We start from the raw sequence: 17,592 nt of genomic DNA, 5'->3' as shown, positions 1-17,592 counted from the left end.
TAATCTAAATACTTGTTGACCATAGTAGAAAAGGTGCAGTAGTTTCACCCCTTTGCAAGTCATGATTCTTGTTCACAGAGTCCTTCAGTAGGGGTTTGTATGAGATGAATAAGTGAGTAAATGATCCTAGGATTGGCTATTTTCTGTTTCCAGTTATTCTCATATTTGTACTGCTACGAAAATAGGCAATATTAATCATTTATATATTTATTGCTGTTGTTAAGTGCCAGTATGAATAGTCACTCAACATTTCTAATGTCTTTAATGTATCTGTTAAACCTGACATCCTTTGTCTGGTATACTCCCAAATCATCTTCCTTCACTCCTCTTGTTTGCTGGATTCATTTTTGTTGAAACTAGTACTGTGTACACTTTACCACTACTAACCAGTGCTAAAGTGTTTGTGCTGTCTCCTTTAAGCATGGTAAAAGTGGCTTACATCTAACTGGCATACTTAACTTTCTTGTGAGTTCCAAGTAAACAGCACTACATCTACCCAGGGCCCATAAATTAAATGCTACTAGTGGGACTACAGCACTCATTGTTCCACCCACTAAAATAACATTTTAATACACGTATGACCAAATAAACCTTTTGCCAAGCCTAACCCTTCCTTTTCAATACATATAAATCACCCTAAGGTGGGCCCTAAAGGATCATAAGGCAGGGTATATTGTATTTAAAAATGAGTGTACTTGAATGTTACATGTACAGGCAATAAAAAAAAGAATAAAGTCATTTTTCACTGTCAAAAGGTCTAGGGTTACCTCATAACATTTAAAAGGGTCTAACTTTGGATTGGAAACAGGTACAGATATGCTACTTATACTAAAATGAATTGTAATTTAAAATCCTCTTTATTGTTAAAGTCAGATTTTAAGTCACAATTCTGGAAAGTTTAACTTCAAGAAAGTTGGCATTTTCTTGTCTTAACCATACATGCCTTCTGTCAGTGTCCTGGGTCACATGACAGTGAATGGCTCTCTTGTTGGGGTTTGTGTATTCCTTCCAGACAGTGACACAAAGGGGGCTTAGGAGTGGACAGAATTGGTCATACTATCAGGATGACTTGGAGGAGCAACACCCAGTCCTACCTGCATTGTAAAGCACTCCCCCTCTCACATACAAACACACACAAAGGAATCTAATCCCAGGCATGCCCTGTCTCTTGTCACCCCAGGCTTCATTTTGCCGTGATAGGAGAAGGGAAGAACATTCAAGAACCAGATTGGGTGGTGGGGTATGAGGAATCTATCCACTTCAAAGGCTGGCATTCATCAGTACCTCCTGTACCTGCGGACACTAGAGAAGAAAGACAGCTTTGCCATCAGAGGACTGCCCTGCTCCTTGGGGACTGCCCTTCTCTCTGAGAAAGAAGACCAGACTTGCTCTCTTTGTTCAAGGCTAACCTGAGTTGACCTTAATGATTAGTTGGCTGACCATTTGTCTGAGCTATAGGGACACAAAAAACTCCATATGCCTTCCTGCAACTGCCAGGCTGATCTACTGAACTGAACTAGCCTGGACCTGCAACTGATCAGCCTTAGCCCTGTTGGCCTTTGCCAGAGTGAGCTCCTGATCCCGAAGAGGTGCCTAATAAGGGTCCTGGATCCTGGGCTAACAGCAATTAAACTCCTCCAAGAGGAGTCCACAACCGGGCCCCCTTATGGCAAGACTCTGCTGCCCATGATGACCACCAATGCGAAGTTACAGTGAACCTGACTCTTCATCCTGCATCCACCGGGAACGATAACCAGCAACACAAGATCCTCATTTAATGCTACATCAATGACAGCCTATGGTGACTGCCAATGCGATGCTCCAGCAATAACTATCTGCCACACCTGAATAGATGTGTGCACAACAGCAGCAACCATCCATGATACCAGACCTGACCTTTGTGTACAGCAACAACCACCCATTGCACTGTTCCTGCTCCTCATGCCCTACTCCACCACAAAAAGAACTTATCACACCAGAATTTGAGAAGATAACGTTTTCAGTGAGACTAACCTGGTCTTTGTATACTGCCCACGCTTTATTGTTGTCAGCCTGAATTTGTGATGCATGCCCACAGTACAGCGAGTGGCGCTTTGTGCTTCTAAGTGCTATATATATGTAAAACTTTAGATTTGAATATCTCCAGTTTTATTGATTGGATTTTAGTCATTCTGGTATCAGTTTATTTATTAAAACACACTCTGTTTTCTAAATTAGATTTTTCTTGTGCTTTGTTTTCACTTTAATAGTGTTTATGTGCTACAAAAATGCTTTGGCTCTTAATTCAGCCTGATTGCTTTTGTGACATGCTACCAGAGAGTTACATACAGGTTCATTTAGTGACTTTTTGTGGTTACCCCTGACAAGGATTGTGGTTGTTGCTTGAGTAGGGCTTCCACTCCCTCAATCAATAGTTCTTTTTCATACTGTTACATTTATTGTTTAGTCTATACTTCAATATCGCTATCTCTCCTTTCATCTACCTGTCTACTTTTTGATCTGTCCATTCAATTGCTTTTTTTGTCTGCCTGCCTATTTGTATATTTACTTGTCAATTTAGTGATCCATGGCTCAAGTTTTGAAATAGTGTAGGACTCCATTCATCCATTCATCCATCCTTCCATCCTTAACAATTATCTATCCAGCCATCTGCCCTTGCTTTTGTCAACTTGTCATATTATGTAATGTATCTACTTATCAATCAGCTAATCTTCCTATTAATCATGATAGATAGATAGATAGATAGATAGATAGATAGATAGATAGATAGATAGATAGATAGATAGATAGATAGATAGATAGATAGATTGATAGATAGGTAGATAGATATTGTCACTATACTGACCATTCATCAATCTGTCTTTCTATCTATTCAAAATTGGGTCTCAGGTTGGAAGTCAGATTGCACTCTGTCCAAGCAGGGACCCTCCCTCTAGTCAGAGAAAGAGAGATACACACCTAGGATAACCCCTGCTCACCCCCTTGGTAGCTGCGTACAAGTGGTCAGGCTCATCTCAGAGGCAATATGTAAAGTATTTGTACCAACACACACAGTGATACAGTGAAAACACCACAAAAGGACTCCACACCAGTTTAGAAAAATAGCCAATATTTATCTAAATCAAACAAGACCAAAACAACAAAAATCCAACAAACATAAGCTAAGGTAGGATTTTTTTTTTTTTAAAGAGTCTTAATCCATACAAATGAATGGATGTGTTGTTTTAGCACAAAGTACCTGGCATGCGTGAAAAATAATGCTTCACGATCGAGTGTGCATTGGAAACGTAAGTGTTGAGTTGATTTCTTACTCACAAGTGAGGCTGTGATTCGATCCTTTCTCCGCTGGGCAAGTGATGCATCGGTTTCTAGAACAGCAGCCTCTAGTCTGTACGGTGATGTTGAAGATTTTGATGCCCAGGGACGATGGGTGGAAACTCCTGACACACGGCAGCAATGAATCCATGCAAAGCTGCTGATGCACCTATTTTACCAGCGCTGCTGCAGTTTTTCAGCTGCAGTGCAGTTGCTGAGTTGATTCTCCTGCCACTCATAGCGATGCATGGATTTTTCCCCGCAAGTTACCAGCTTCCACTTCTCAGGGCCCAGGGACCGGATCTGGCACCACTTAGCAAGTCAAGATTGGCAGATGAAGTCTTTGAAGTCCATGAGACTTTAGAACAGGTGGCAAGCTCAGTCCAAGTCCTTGGAGAAACTTCACAAGTAGGATTTCAGAAAGCAAAGTCCTGTCCTTTCCCTCTTCAGGCAGAAGCAGCAGCAGGCCAGCACAACAAAGCAACAGGCAGAGTAGCATATCCTCCTCAGACATCAAGCACTTCTCCTTGGCAAAAGTTCCTCTTGATCCAGAAGTAATCTGAAAACCTTTGGTTTGGGTTCACTACTTACACTCATTTCTGCCTTTGAAGTAGGCAAACTTCAAAGGAAAGTCTCTGTTGTTCACAGTACCCTTCCTCGCCCCAGGCCTGGCCCCAGGCCTATTCCAGGGGTTGGAGACTGCATTGTGTGAGGACAGGCACAGCCCTTTCAGGTGCAGGTGTCAGCTCCACACCAGTACATTTTCTATCTTTTAAATACACTGCACCCTGCCCATTGGTCTACTACATTAGGGGTGACTTACATTTAGTAAAAGGGACGGTTTGGGCTTGGCAAGTGGGTCCAGTGCAAAATTGCACACACAGACACTGCAATGGCAGGTCTGAGACATGTTTACAGGGCTACTCGTGTGGGTGGCACAATCAGTGCTGCAGGCCCACAAGTAGCATTTAATTTACAGGCCATGGGCACCCATAGTGCACTTTACTAGGGACCTAGCAGTAAATCAAATGTGTAAATCATGGAAAACCAATTAGCAATATCCTTTAGTGCTGGTTAGCAGTGGTAAATTGCCCAGAGCATCAAAAGCAGCAAAAACGAATTACAGCACAGGGTCAAAAACAGGGAGTCAGAAGCAAAATGTACATGGAAGCCACACCAAGTGCATCTGGACACAAACATAAACGGACAATCTTTTTTGGGAAATAGTATAAAACATAGCTTGATAATAAGACAGAAATGTAAACATATTTCAACTAACCTTAATAACCAAATCGAATTTCTGATGCAAATCTCTGCTGATTGGTTTTAGAAGAGTGACTACAGCGGTGGTCTGATTCATCCGGAAATAGTCATTGTAATCCTCGGGAATTCCTGTGAATATAAAAACGAAAAACATAATTGAGATGAAGCTGTACAAAGTCTTAGCTGAATAATGGATATTTTACATGCTTTGTCCAAAATGCTGAATAGAGCTACATTTCGTGACATGTCTATGAATTTCTATACCTCTAGATGATTTTATGTTCATTATTAAACTCACAAGTAGAAAAAAGTTAGGATTGGTTTCATATAAAAAGTGGCATTTTTTGTGAATTTCAAATTAAACACATTCTAAAATGTATGAAATCGGGTGATCAAACCTTGATTTAGCAAACATGGATGCTGTCCTGATATAATCAAGGGCCATGTTCATGACATTGGTTTAATACTTCAAGGAAAGACCCAGAAGCAGGAATGAGCCAATTCTAATGTGAATTCACCGACAATTTAAAACCTCCTTTAAGGGAGCGCTGTTGGAAAATGATAATTTCACAACATTGAAGTAAGGTTCTGCACCCAATGAAAGTGCATTAAAGAACATACATTTGTACAAGAAAGCAATGAAATGCTCTTGGGAAAACTGTTTTTTTTGTGCACAGAAAGCAGTATAAAACTGGTCAAACAACAAACGGGACAATCTGTTTCTGTAATTTTTTCCCACATGTGATACTTGGCATACACAAACTATGTAGAATGTTGCATGTAGATTTTAGGAATCCTTTCAATACAATATCAATTGTATTGCATTGCAACATTTATATAACATGTGCTATTCTGATGTGGGGCCCTGAAACATTCGCCTACATGGATAGCATGCTACATATTGTATGGTGTGTGGTTAGAAGGATGTTATCTTAGTTTTGATCCTATGTAGAAAGAGTTTCCATGTCACGCGTGAGAACCACCAAGGTGTGGTTATAATGTTAGGTGACACAGCACTTAGGAGTGTGATGGATACAAAATTCAATTACACACTAGGGGCCATATGTACAAACACTTTTTCCCATAGACACAGAATGGGTAAAAACCTTTGCTACATCTGGCCCTAGATCACCACACTATCATGATGAGTTTCCTCTACATTGAGAAATACAAACATTCTAACCCATTAAATGACAGAAGCAGACACATACATATGAATTCAGGAACACAATAGTGTATCTACACACACACTCCCACATCCACAAGCACACCAGTGAGACTATTCAAAATCAGCTTCCGCACCAATCTATTTGCCAAGCCAGATCATAGTATGTATCATCCTACAAGAAAGAAAAGTGAAGGTGCTGAAAAACATGACAACCACTACACCTTATTTATATATATATATATATTTTGCCAAATTTAACAAAATATTAAATGTATCTGTACACACGAGGATAAACTCAAAGACCTACAAAATGTACATTTAGTCAGTGAAGAACATCGTCTTCATACTAGACTTAAAATTTGCTCCAATGTGCCCTAAACGTTCCTGCGTGGAGAACCCACATGGGTGAACATAAGACATTTCTGTCCAACTTGCTTCCCCTCTTTTTTCCCATGGAAATATTTTTTTTAAAAAAGGCTCCATATTACAGGCAAACTATAATAGGAAATGTATTTGGTACATCTTCAAAGATATTCTGCACTACATAAGCCTGGTTTACTCAGGTCGCAAATTGTGAGTTTGCATGAGTGTTGGAAAGTAATTTTGAACATAGCCACAAAGTTACAGTTTTGTAGGTGTTCACCTAATTTACCCTGCTTTTGCAATGCATTACACCCCCTTACTTTCCAAGATACTTCTTTGAGAATGTTCAAAAATTACAAATATGATGCACAAATACAGAAAAATATGGTGGTCTAGAAGTTCTTGTGTGCCTTTAAATGACATCTCCACATGCAGCTGCTCTAGTATCTATCGGTGTGGAGTTGATTTATGAGACATTCGTGGTGGAGTCAGAAGGTAACTCTTTCATCTGGAGTAACCTGGTCCGTGTATCGGACCCATGCTCCATCTCGGTCAGCCTGAACTTGTGACTTTCTCCAGGTCTTGCACGACCAGATAGCGGAGTGACACTTGGGGCCATATTTATACTTTTTGTCATAAAACTGAGCTAACTCAGTTTTGAGTCAAAAAATGTAACGTGGCTAACGCCATTTTTAGCAGCACCTGTGCGTCAAATTTATACTTTGACGCACGATGGCGCTAAGAACTGGTTAAAGTCATTTTTTTTACGCTAACCGTTGCGCCACATGTAAAGCAAAATGACGTTAACGCAGGAAAAATTACTCTAATCTGGTTTGCTAACAGAAAAAGTTGCAAACCGGATATGTGACATTTTTCCCCGCAATAGTATTAAAAAGTGACACAAACACAGCAAACAGTGCTAAGGAGCCCCAAAATGGATCCCGGAAGCCAGGAGAGACCCCAGGGAGACCTCAATCTACCAGGAACCAGCCAGGAGGACACAGACAAGACCTAGGGGAGAGACAAGAAGAAAAGGAAGTGTCATTTCAGCACAGAGGAGCATGAAATACTGGTCAGAGAGGTGACAGAGCACCAGCATCAACTCTTCATCACCTCTAAATTGCCAATTGGGAGGAGAGAGGCAATTTGGCTACAAATTGTGGCCGAGATAAACAGTGTGGCAGAGGTCAGGAGAACTATCACTGAGTGTAAGAAATGCTGGCATGACTGCAAGAGCAGGACAAAGGAGAAAATGGCAAGGAAGGCAGCACTGCAGACTGGAGGTGGGAGTCCAGCAACGCAGGAGTCCCTGGATGAGATGGAGGAGATGGTTGCAGCTGTCATCCCGGAGGAGATCGTTACAGGAATTGCAGGACAGGACAGTGCAGACTTTCAGGAAGCAACGCATATGCAGGGTAAGTTGCCTGGGGGAAAAAATGCCTAAATGTCAAGTGCGAGAAGGGGGAAGTACATACCTACTACATAATGCATGTCAGCCATGGAAAACAGACAGAGGAAATGGCAAAGGGGCCCAGCACTGGTGCATGGGGTGTGCAGGGGCATCCAGAGGCACAGCACAACACAACACCAATAACCTTTGCATGGGAGTACACCGCCATTCCAAGGCTGCAGGAAAGGCAAAGGCAGTCCAGGAGGGTAGGGTAGAATGTAAAACCGGGCGGCTGTCACAGGATAGCTGGTATTGTCAAAATGTGAAATAGGGGACAATGCCCAGTCTCAGGCCATTGCCTCAAGCGGCATTTACCATTGACAACATTTGACACTACTACCTGTGCTGTGTGTGCTGGTCAATTAGGAAATGGCAGATAGGTGCCCATGGCACAAACACACTCAAAATGAGGGTTCTGGATGACTACCTCATCAATCTCCTTTAATTCCTATCCAAGTGTAACTCCCGTCAAATGCTCATGTCCATAGGCTCATTAAACATCAGGCACTGTCACTTACATTATGAAGTACACAGCAGTAATCTCATACCCATGCTGCCCATTCCAGGGTCTACCCCGTGCCTCTGTTACAATAGCTGTGTTGCCCCCTCACACCCACCACCACCACCACCAAGGGAAGAGGAGACAACACACACATCAGAGGATGAAGACGTGGAACAGATCCCCTTCACCCATAGGAGTACCCGGTAGCACCAGCCCATGCCAGATAGCAATACCATATACCTTACCCACAACTGGCCCTAACTACCCTATGCTAAACTTGCCACATATAACTAAACACCAATCCCCCACCTCCCCCTTATATGACAAGACACATGTTGGACAACATATACTAACCTAAACAGATACTAACTAATACTAAACAAATATATATTTGTTTTCATTTTTTAATATATATATATTTATTTTTTAAGAATATACAAAAACCCCACCATCAACCGACGACCACCCACCCGCCCACAAACTAACATGTAATAATATAACTTCCCCACCCCCAACCTACTTATCCTATCTAAACTAATAGCCTACTCTAACCTATGACTAGACCTCCTAAACCCACTAAAAAACAGTATTAGGAAAGAGGAGGGAGGGGACAGAATTAGGGGTGAGGCAAAACTGGACTTAGAGGTTTGCCCTCCTCAGAGTTGTTTTAATCGATTTCAGTTTCCGGTTATTGCGAGCTACGTCAGGCTGGAGACTGTCCATTCTCTTTAGGACCTTACGCATGTCCCGCTGAAGCTGCCTGAATGCGGTCATGTCCATACCAGCTGCTGTGGTGGTTTGTGTGGCTGAGGTCGTAGCAACTGCAGGTGCAAGTGTTGTGGTTGGGGTGGTGGTATAGATGGTGCAGCAGGTGTTGTGGCTTGTGCTACAGATGTTGAGGGTGCAGTAGGTGTGGCAGAGATACCGGTGCCCACTGTGCCAATAACTGCAGTTGCGGTGGTGGCAGCACCTGTTGTGGCCAATGCTGGGCCCCCTTTGCTATAAGCCCACAATGCTCCAGTGGCTCTCTCCCGACGATAGCGCCTTGCCATCATTCTATCCCTCTACCTCAGGGGGGATGGGCATGCAATACATATTTTCAACCGTCAAGGACAACCATGAAGCTTTGTCTAGCTGTACATGGATTTAGTGAGTGGAACACATGTAAGGAGGCCTGCCAACAAGGAGTGAGTCAGCCACTGGACAATCACATTTACATTCATATTTCCATTTGTGGACAACCATCAATATCAAATCTCAATGACACATTTCCTAAATCACCCACATTGATGCAAGCACACATCTGTCCTTGACCTGCATGCACGTCTATAACATACCACGTAAGTGCCATGCAAATGGAGTACAACATGTGGAGCTAGATGCAGTCCTCCATGTTTATTACATTACAGGGATGCACAAGTTTGTGTGCAAAACTAATGCATCACTGTCTTGTTTAAATTGGGGTATGAGTTGCTGACAAAATTCTGACACTGGACCACCTCCAAATCAAATGTGGGCCTACATGCGTCTACAAATCACCTTGTTCACCTGCCCCTGCCTATTGCGCAGCACTAGAATCCCAAGATATGACTCTCTGCCAGTGAATGTCTAGCCCTTTCATGGAACACTATGACAACCTCCAGTCAAGTCACACATCAGAAGATCACGTGCCACTCATCATATCTTGCAATAAGCCCAACACACAATAATCAATCTCACAACAGCTGCATCGCAACACAGGCCAGACATTTTCACAAAACTGGATATGTCTGGGTCCTCGAATAGAGCCACTTCCCCAATGGTATAGGGGGCCAGTCCACCTGTAAAACATGGAAGGGAGATATATAATCAATGTCTGATCACTGTACAAACATGGGAACAACATATCACAGTGTGTAACATTTATATGATAGAGCTGCACATCAGCCATGTAGGCACTCCAACAGACATACCACTGCAAACTTGCATTGACACTGTCACTCCAGTGAGTAATAGACACACATATGCACATATGCACTGGCCCTAACAATCATGTGGTGCTAAACCTGACTGCACAATTTTGTGGCTAATCTATTTCAGATGGTACTCCATTTCATCATTTGTTATTGGGTAACAATTGCAATGGCACTTTCCTGGTGCACTGCAATACAAGTGACTCAGGTATTGTGGCCTGTGCATCAAGGGACAATGAATAGCATTGTGATGGACATGTGGGTCGATTTGCATCCAGCAATTATTGTGCTTTCTGTGGTCCATAATAGGTGTGCGAGTGTTGTATGTAGGTTACATATGTCCCATTGGCAGTGTCCCTATAGCCGTATATGCCCCCTGTGACAACATGATGGCAGGGATCCTGTGTGTGCAATGATGACAATGTAGTGCTAAACATGGATTGCCCACTTTGCTGTTCCAAAACTGTGAAAGAATGTATGCAGACAGTGTCTTAGCTGATCATCGTTGACAGAATGCATGGGCACAGGTGTAGTAAATGCACCTGAAATGTGTAACTCAGGGCCATATGTACCTATATCAGGTATTATGATTCACACATTGTGAGACTCAACAACTAGCAATTAGCAAGTTGGATGTTCAGAGGTAGAGCACTCGAAATGACACTGTTTGCAAATAAAAAATGGGGTAGCAAATTACCTACCTCTTCAATTATGATGAGGTAGGTCTCATTTTGCAAACCCCTTTGGAATGGTGGCACTCACAGGAATGCTGGCCTGCTGAGCTCAGCAGACCACCAGGTCTCTGACTGCTTTCATATTTAGATGTTAACATTTATTGAAATGCAGCAATATTTCAGCAGGGATGTACACAAAGTATTTTAACAACCTATTCTTTACTATAATAGATTTTTGGAAGCAATCAGTGTCCCTTGCACAACTTCATGCTCAGAAATAGTTTTTGGCCATGCATTCACAAAGAGGAGGGATCCCATGGTGGTCCTTTCCCTTTTAAAATGGGTTGGCACCAATTTGAAACAGATGGTAACCGCAAAAGCTCAGTCCCGGCAATTGTGTCCAAGAAAATCATGTAATAGGCACCTGCAACTCAGTGATAGGATTTGAGTGCCTAATCCTAAATGCCACTAGTAGACCCTGTTTTGAGATTATGCAATCTGATAACAGAATGGGTTTTTTGGGTTTGTCCATGTGAATGAATATTTGTCCTGACGTAAACACAAAAAAATCAGTAAACTTAGCTATTAGTGAAAGTTATCAAGAGCTTGGTACATATGGCCTTGAATAATAGTCGGACATGGCTCAACAAAACTGTGGACTGCATTGTTACCATGTATTACCATGTGTAATACATCACCTTACTGGTACACTAACAGTTTGTTCAACTTGCATTCCACATGGCCACAAATATTGCATGCAGCATGTCAAGACATCTGCTACTGTCACTCAGGAGCATTCAACTGTACACATTTGTCAATGTAATACTCACCAACAGGGCCACCAATCACTACACCAAGGTGATCCAGCAGGTCCTGCTCTCGGGCCACCAGGCCAGCCCAGCAATGCTTGAGCTGATGCTCGTTCTGGGGGGTGTTGAATATTCTTCTTAGGTGGAACAGCACCTTTGACCAATGCAGCCTTCTTGCCTCCGTGTAATACCACTGTATCACATGGCCCTCTCCCTCCACCATTTTGGGAAGGAAGTGGCACACCAGCCACACAAATGCCCCAAGATCCTCCTCACCCATGCGCCCCAGCCTTGCCCTTCCTGACATGGTACAATACACAATGTATGACAGTAAAATGAGAAAAAAAGGAAAAGGATGTAGAAAAAAGGAAACTTACAAACCTCAATGAAAGACCCAAACTACCCCAACTAACCTTACTCACAAACAGACCCCCAACAGTACAAATTCAATTCTGACAACAATAAAAGGCATATAAATACTTACACAGGTACAAAATACAGTTAGGTGACACCAAAAGACAAAAGATAGACCACACAAGAGACAGAATCCACAATCCGCAAGAGAGCAAGACCAACACACAGCCACACAGTCTAGAAAAATCACAGACTGCAAAGTGAGAGTGAGAGTGAAAGTACACCCACTATACCATTTCTGTAAACAGGATATCCTATTACATAACTTCCTGTTCCATTTGTGCATTTTTCCATCTAGCGTGTAAATTTTGGGCGCTTATATAGTTTGCGTCAATATTTTAGATGCATAAGATACATAAGCATCAAAATCCCACACATTCATGGAAATGCCTGAGTGCCTGGGGTACCCTGGTGGAATTAACGCTAGGGAACCATTGATATAAATTGTGTGTTGGCGTCACTTTTCAGAATTTAACATGCATGCAGCCTATATCTAGACAAAGATAGGATTGTATGGCCTGCAGTGTGTGTTCTAGTGTTTGGCCACATGTGGTAGACTATGCAACTGCGGCCCACATTACTAATATCTTTGTATAGGATTTGCTTTTTTAACTGATGCAACAGCAGCGCAAACTTAGGTAATTAATAAGGAATTTGTAAGTTTGCACAGATGTTGTGTCAATAGAGGACAGCAAGGCTATGCTACAAAAGTATACATCATGGCCTGTGTGTTTTGTGTGTGACTTGACTGTTGCAACTAATTGTGTGCTTCTGTTGGAACGGCATGCAATACATTATGTGTGATGTTCATTTATGAATGTGTTACAAATGTGTGTCAACATCCGATAACAATCAATGGGGTACAACAGATATGTGTTTGTAATATGTGTCGACTCTTTTGCTGTGTGTAGTTGTTTGATTTTGGGGAAAATACATTTCCCAACACAAACAATACACAGAGAAAATCGAGGATGGCTGATGAGGGCTATGTCGGATATGTCACCCCTCACATGTCATTAATTGTTGCCTACCACTTCATGCTCACTTGTGTGTATACTACCCATAAGTCAGGCATATGAACATGTTTGTTAGGTACAGTGTTTGCGACACAGAGCCTCATTTACAGTCATTAAATTGTTATGTACACGTCCGTTTGCCTAATGTAAATTACCTATGTTCCTCCTGTGGCTGTGGTGGACCAGCAGCCCAGGCTGCATGTGCCCAGATAGTTTCAGAAGTGTATTTGCACAAAAGTGTCCAGTTCAAGTGTGTGGGCATGTGTACCCTGTGTCAGTATTGGCTTCCATGGTGTAACAGTTTTGTGTAATACACAATGTATGACAGTAAAATGAGAAAAAAAGGAAAAGGATGTAGAAAAAAGGAAACTTACAAACCTCAATGAAAGACCCAAACTACCCCAACTAACCTTACCCACAAACAGACCCCCAACAGTACAAATTCAATTCTGACAACAATAAAAGGCATATAAATACTTACACAGGTACAAAATACAGTTAGGTGACACCAAAAGACAAAAGATAGACCACACACGAGACAAAATCCACAATCCGCAAGAGAGCACCATCACTGTTTCACACTAATGAATACATGCAAAACCAGACAAAGGATGAGGGCTGGATTAGCCCCCTGGAAATCATGTGCCAGTACAAATACAAAATTAAACTATTCTATACAGTTGAGGACTGATCATACACTTACCGGACACAATACCCCAAGAGGAAACGGAGGGCATGGAAATCAACTAAGAGGCAAATGCAGGCACAGGGAACAGTCTCTGGTTGCCGCAAAGACTAGAACCGGTCTGGCTAACAGGAAGCAGGCTCTGTCAGGAACAAACATGAACAAGGCTGAAAAACAGGGAGCAGAGTCTGACTGGAACAAGCAGGAACAACACTGTGGAAACAGAGAGGAGTTGCGGGGGTACTCAGAACTGTAACACAATCCAACAAGGGCTCTGGTACACAAATGAATTGTACTCCAATGCACAACAAGGAGCTTCAGGGAATGGCAGCTTCTAAGATGTTCCAGGCAGCAGCAAGGCCAGGGCAGAGTCAAATGGCTGGGCTGCATGAGAGAGCTAACATGTGTGTACAGCTCCAGTCTCTCACAAGTCCTGGAGGAGAAAATACAGTATAAGGGGCCAACCGGACTTTTCCCATGGGAAGCAATGGACAGAAGATTACAGGTCGTACCGACTACCAGGCAGTGCATTAAGGGACCTGAAGTCCATGCAGGCTAACGTAGTTGTACTATGGCATGCCATAATGAAAAGGGAAGCAACCAGGAGTCAGAATGGTAGTCTGAGTGAGTGTTGATGATGATTCCCAGGGTACAGATAGTCCATTTACAGCACCCCCTAGAGAAGGGAGGTCAGAGACTTAAAACATGGCTGTGGCAGGACTTATTACCTAGGATGGACTGTGCAGGGCATCTGTTGTGAGCATTGCTTGTCATACCTGGGACACAAGTGCTATCCATTTTCAGGATTGATGCACCACTTGTCACCCAAGCTCCACACAGGTGTGTGCGGCTTCAGTCTCCCACCAATCCAGAATAAGGGACCAATCGGAATTTTCGACACATGGCTGTGGCAGGACTTATTACCTGGGATGGACTGCGCAGGGCAGGTCTTGTGAGCATTGCTTGTCATACCTGGGACACTTGTGCTGTCCATTTTCAGGACTGATGCACCTCTGTCACACAAGCGCCTTGCAGAGATAGCTAATGTCACACTTACTGATGTCAAGGATCTGTTCATACATTCCTGTTATCAATGCAATTTCACATCCATTGCCTCATGTATGATGTGCTTATTTACCTTATGATTGATGATGTCATAGTTGTGTGTCAAATGCTACAGTAGACCATATTAGCAACATGGATATCTGTCATGGCTGTAGTCCTATGAATATGCCCTTCAAATGTGAAATAGAAAATATGGTTTTCATACAAACTGTGTGTGATGTTTGCTGTGCAATCATACCCATCAAATGTGATGTGGCATCAGAAGCAGTGAGATTTGTCCTTGTGACATGCTCCCTGAGGTAACACTCAGATTCCTAAAGAGCATGTGATGCATTAATAATTACCCAGAGCAGGATTCAGTGATAAAGTGAGGTGTTTAATTCCATATCATAACAATGTGTTTATAGTGACTATTGTTGAAAAAGGTTTTGAACTATCTGTTGTCTGTGAAACATTTCTGCAGCTGTGTTTGGATATTCCCCCTCATTTCCCCGGGCACCATCCACCTTCTCCTCCTCTTCAGGCAGTTCTTGTTCAGGTTCACATAGGGGGATGTTCCTCCTAACACAAATGTTGTGCAGGATACCACAAGCCAATATGCTCTTGCAGACCATTTCTGGGGAATATAGGAGTCTGCCTCCGGTGATGTCCAGGCACCTGAATCTGGACTTGAGGATGCCAAAGGTCCGTTCAACAATGGTGCATGTCCTCCGATGTGCCTCAATATAGGCACGCTCTGCTGCTGTGCTTGGGTTGGGGAGTGGGGTCATTATCCATGGCTGGATCCCGTAACCCTGATCAGCTGAAAGAGAAAATATGAATAATTATTATGTTGTTGCTTTCACCAGGAATGTCATGGAGCATGTGTGTGTGGCATTGTGTGGGATCCTGGGCTTCTGTGAGGTTCTTTCTGCATTGGGTTGTTTGACTTGAAAAATTGTCTTTGGTTGATTGACCTGATATCTATGGTTTAGTTTCAAAATTACAGTTCAGTGTGTACCTCTCATGCGTTATGTAGTGAGCAAGATGTTTTAGTGTGCATTCACTGGAGGGGACATGATACTTCCACACACACACAATAGATTCCACTGTGGTGATAATATGGTTGCACTACATGGGCTGGACATCCCATCCACTTGGACATATGTACTTGCAGATGAAAACCCTTTGAGGCCCTTTGATTGGGCTTGGTGGCAATGCCCAACACATCTCCCTAAGTTACCAGCACGGAGGTGTTCAGTATTGACAATGCCCCATTGGCCCATGTGTGACCTGGTTCTATGTAGACCTTTGTGGTTCCTTCTGCCAGTGGCTCATGTGAAACCGTGCACCTACACTACTGAACTTGCTCCAGGTGAGCTGGCTAACTGGGTTGTGGAGGTGGATGTATGTGTGCAGGAAAGGCCATCTCCCTGTACATCTGTTATGTAGCTGGAGAATTGGCTCTTTTAGTATGTGCAGCAGTGTGCACTTTGCATTAGTGTCACATCAACATGTGTTCAGAGCACAGTCACTTCCTTATTGCTAGCTGGCAACTTCACCCCAGGAGTGATGTGAAATGTTGGTACTGCCACAGTATTTCCATGTCACCTACATGTGAGTCAGCATCATCATGCTATGTGTCTCATGGTGTTTGACCTGCAGAAACACACATTGCACACCCCTTACACAGTATCTATTGCTTAGGAGGGTGTGGGATTGACTATGTGGCCGTATGTGATATTGAATGGTTAATCTTCCAAGTTGTACTGCCAGTGCAGGCCATGCCATTGTCACTGTGTGTTTTAAATTGGTCCCTTGTGGCTCTAGAGTGGCATCTATTGTTATTGGCAGCTGTCATTTGTCCATAGGTGTGTTTCCCATTGGGTAAGGATATCCAACATAACTACCGGTGTCACACCTCAGTGTCTTCCTGGCCACATGTCAATGTAGTGGTGTATGTCTTGTGTGTCCTACAGGGTTGCTGTGCTATGTGACTATCACAAGGTTTATGGACTTACCAACAAGAAGGCCATTGCCATATCGTCCATCCTGGAAATGCTGATTGATGGTGGTGTGGCGGAAGATGAAGGAATCATGTACACTCCCAGGATACTTTGCCAAGATGTTGGTGAACAATCCCTGGTGTTCAACAATGGCCTGCACATTTATGGAGTGGGTGTGTTTTCTGTTGCGGTATAGGTGCTCGGTTGCAGCAGGTGGTACAATCTGGACATGTGTGCAGTCAATAGCACCATGCACATGCGGGAAGCCATGTATTTGGTAAAACCCCTGTTTAGTCTCCTGCTGCTTCTGATGTGTGTTGGGAAAGCTGATGTGGCAGGGTGTGAGGGAGATGATGGCATCAAGAACCTTGGGAAGGAAAGCAGAGAATGAGGGCTGTGATACCCCAGCAACCAGGGCACCCATAGTTTGGAAGGAGCCACTTGCCAACATGTGCAGGACAGCTAGCAGCCTGGTTTCCCGTGGAATAATGTGGGGTGTCTGCAGGCTGGCTGTTAACTGTGGCTGAATTTGGGGCAGCAGCTGCTGTGTGGCTTGCCAGTTGAGTCTGTACCTCTGTAAGATATCCTGTTCCCTGAGACCCAGGAGGGTTGTCCTGGTCCTGAAGAGCCTCGCCTGCCTTCTGCGTTGCCTTTGGGGTCCACGTTGGTGTGGTAGTAGCTGCTGCTGTTGGTCCTCTGCCCTGTGTCGTCTGGCATGCTGCACGAGTAGCACCTCCATGTTGTCCCTCTTGAGCAATGATGTTGCTTGTGTGAATTTTTCTTAATTAGTGGTGTATTTGCCCCAATTTAACGCCTGCCCTGACACAGGCATTAACATTTGATGCAAATCGGGTCCGCCTCCCAGTCGTGTGTCATTTTTGCCCGGTTGGATAAATATGGCGCACGGGTGTTTGAGTCATTTATTGGACGG

At 43.3% G+C, this 17,592-nt stretch overlaps 1 protein-coding gene across 1 annotated transcript in view; it reads right to left on the bottom strand.

Annotated features, from left to right (window-relative positions):
* The window catches only part of PCDH15 (protocadherin related 15), a 2,681,631-nt gene that overhangs the window by 1,400,128 nt on the left and 1,263,911 nt on the right, over positions 1–17,592 (bottom strand). The window contains exon 10 of the mRNA XM_069240977.1: positions 4,595–4,707. Within this exon, the coding sequence (XP_069097078.1) occupies positions 4,595–4,707 (113 nt within the window). The remainder of the gene's footprint in view (positions 1–4,594; positions 4,708–17,592) is intronic.

This window comes from Pleurodeles waltl, chromosome 6 (genome assembly GCF_031143425.1).
Source record: "Pleurodeles waltl isolate 20211129_DDA chromosome 6, aPleWal1.hap1.20221129, whole genome shotgun sequence".
NCBI lineage: Eukaryota > Metazoa > Chordata > Amphibia > Caudata > Salamandridae > Pleurodeles > Pleurodeles waltl.
This window is presented reverse-complemented; position numbering and strand designations above follow the sequence as displayed.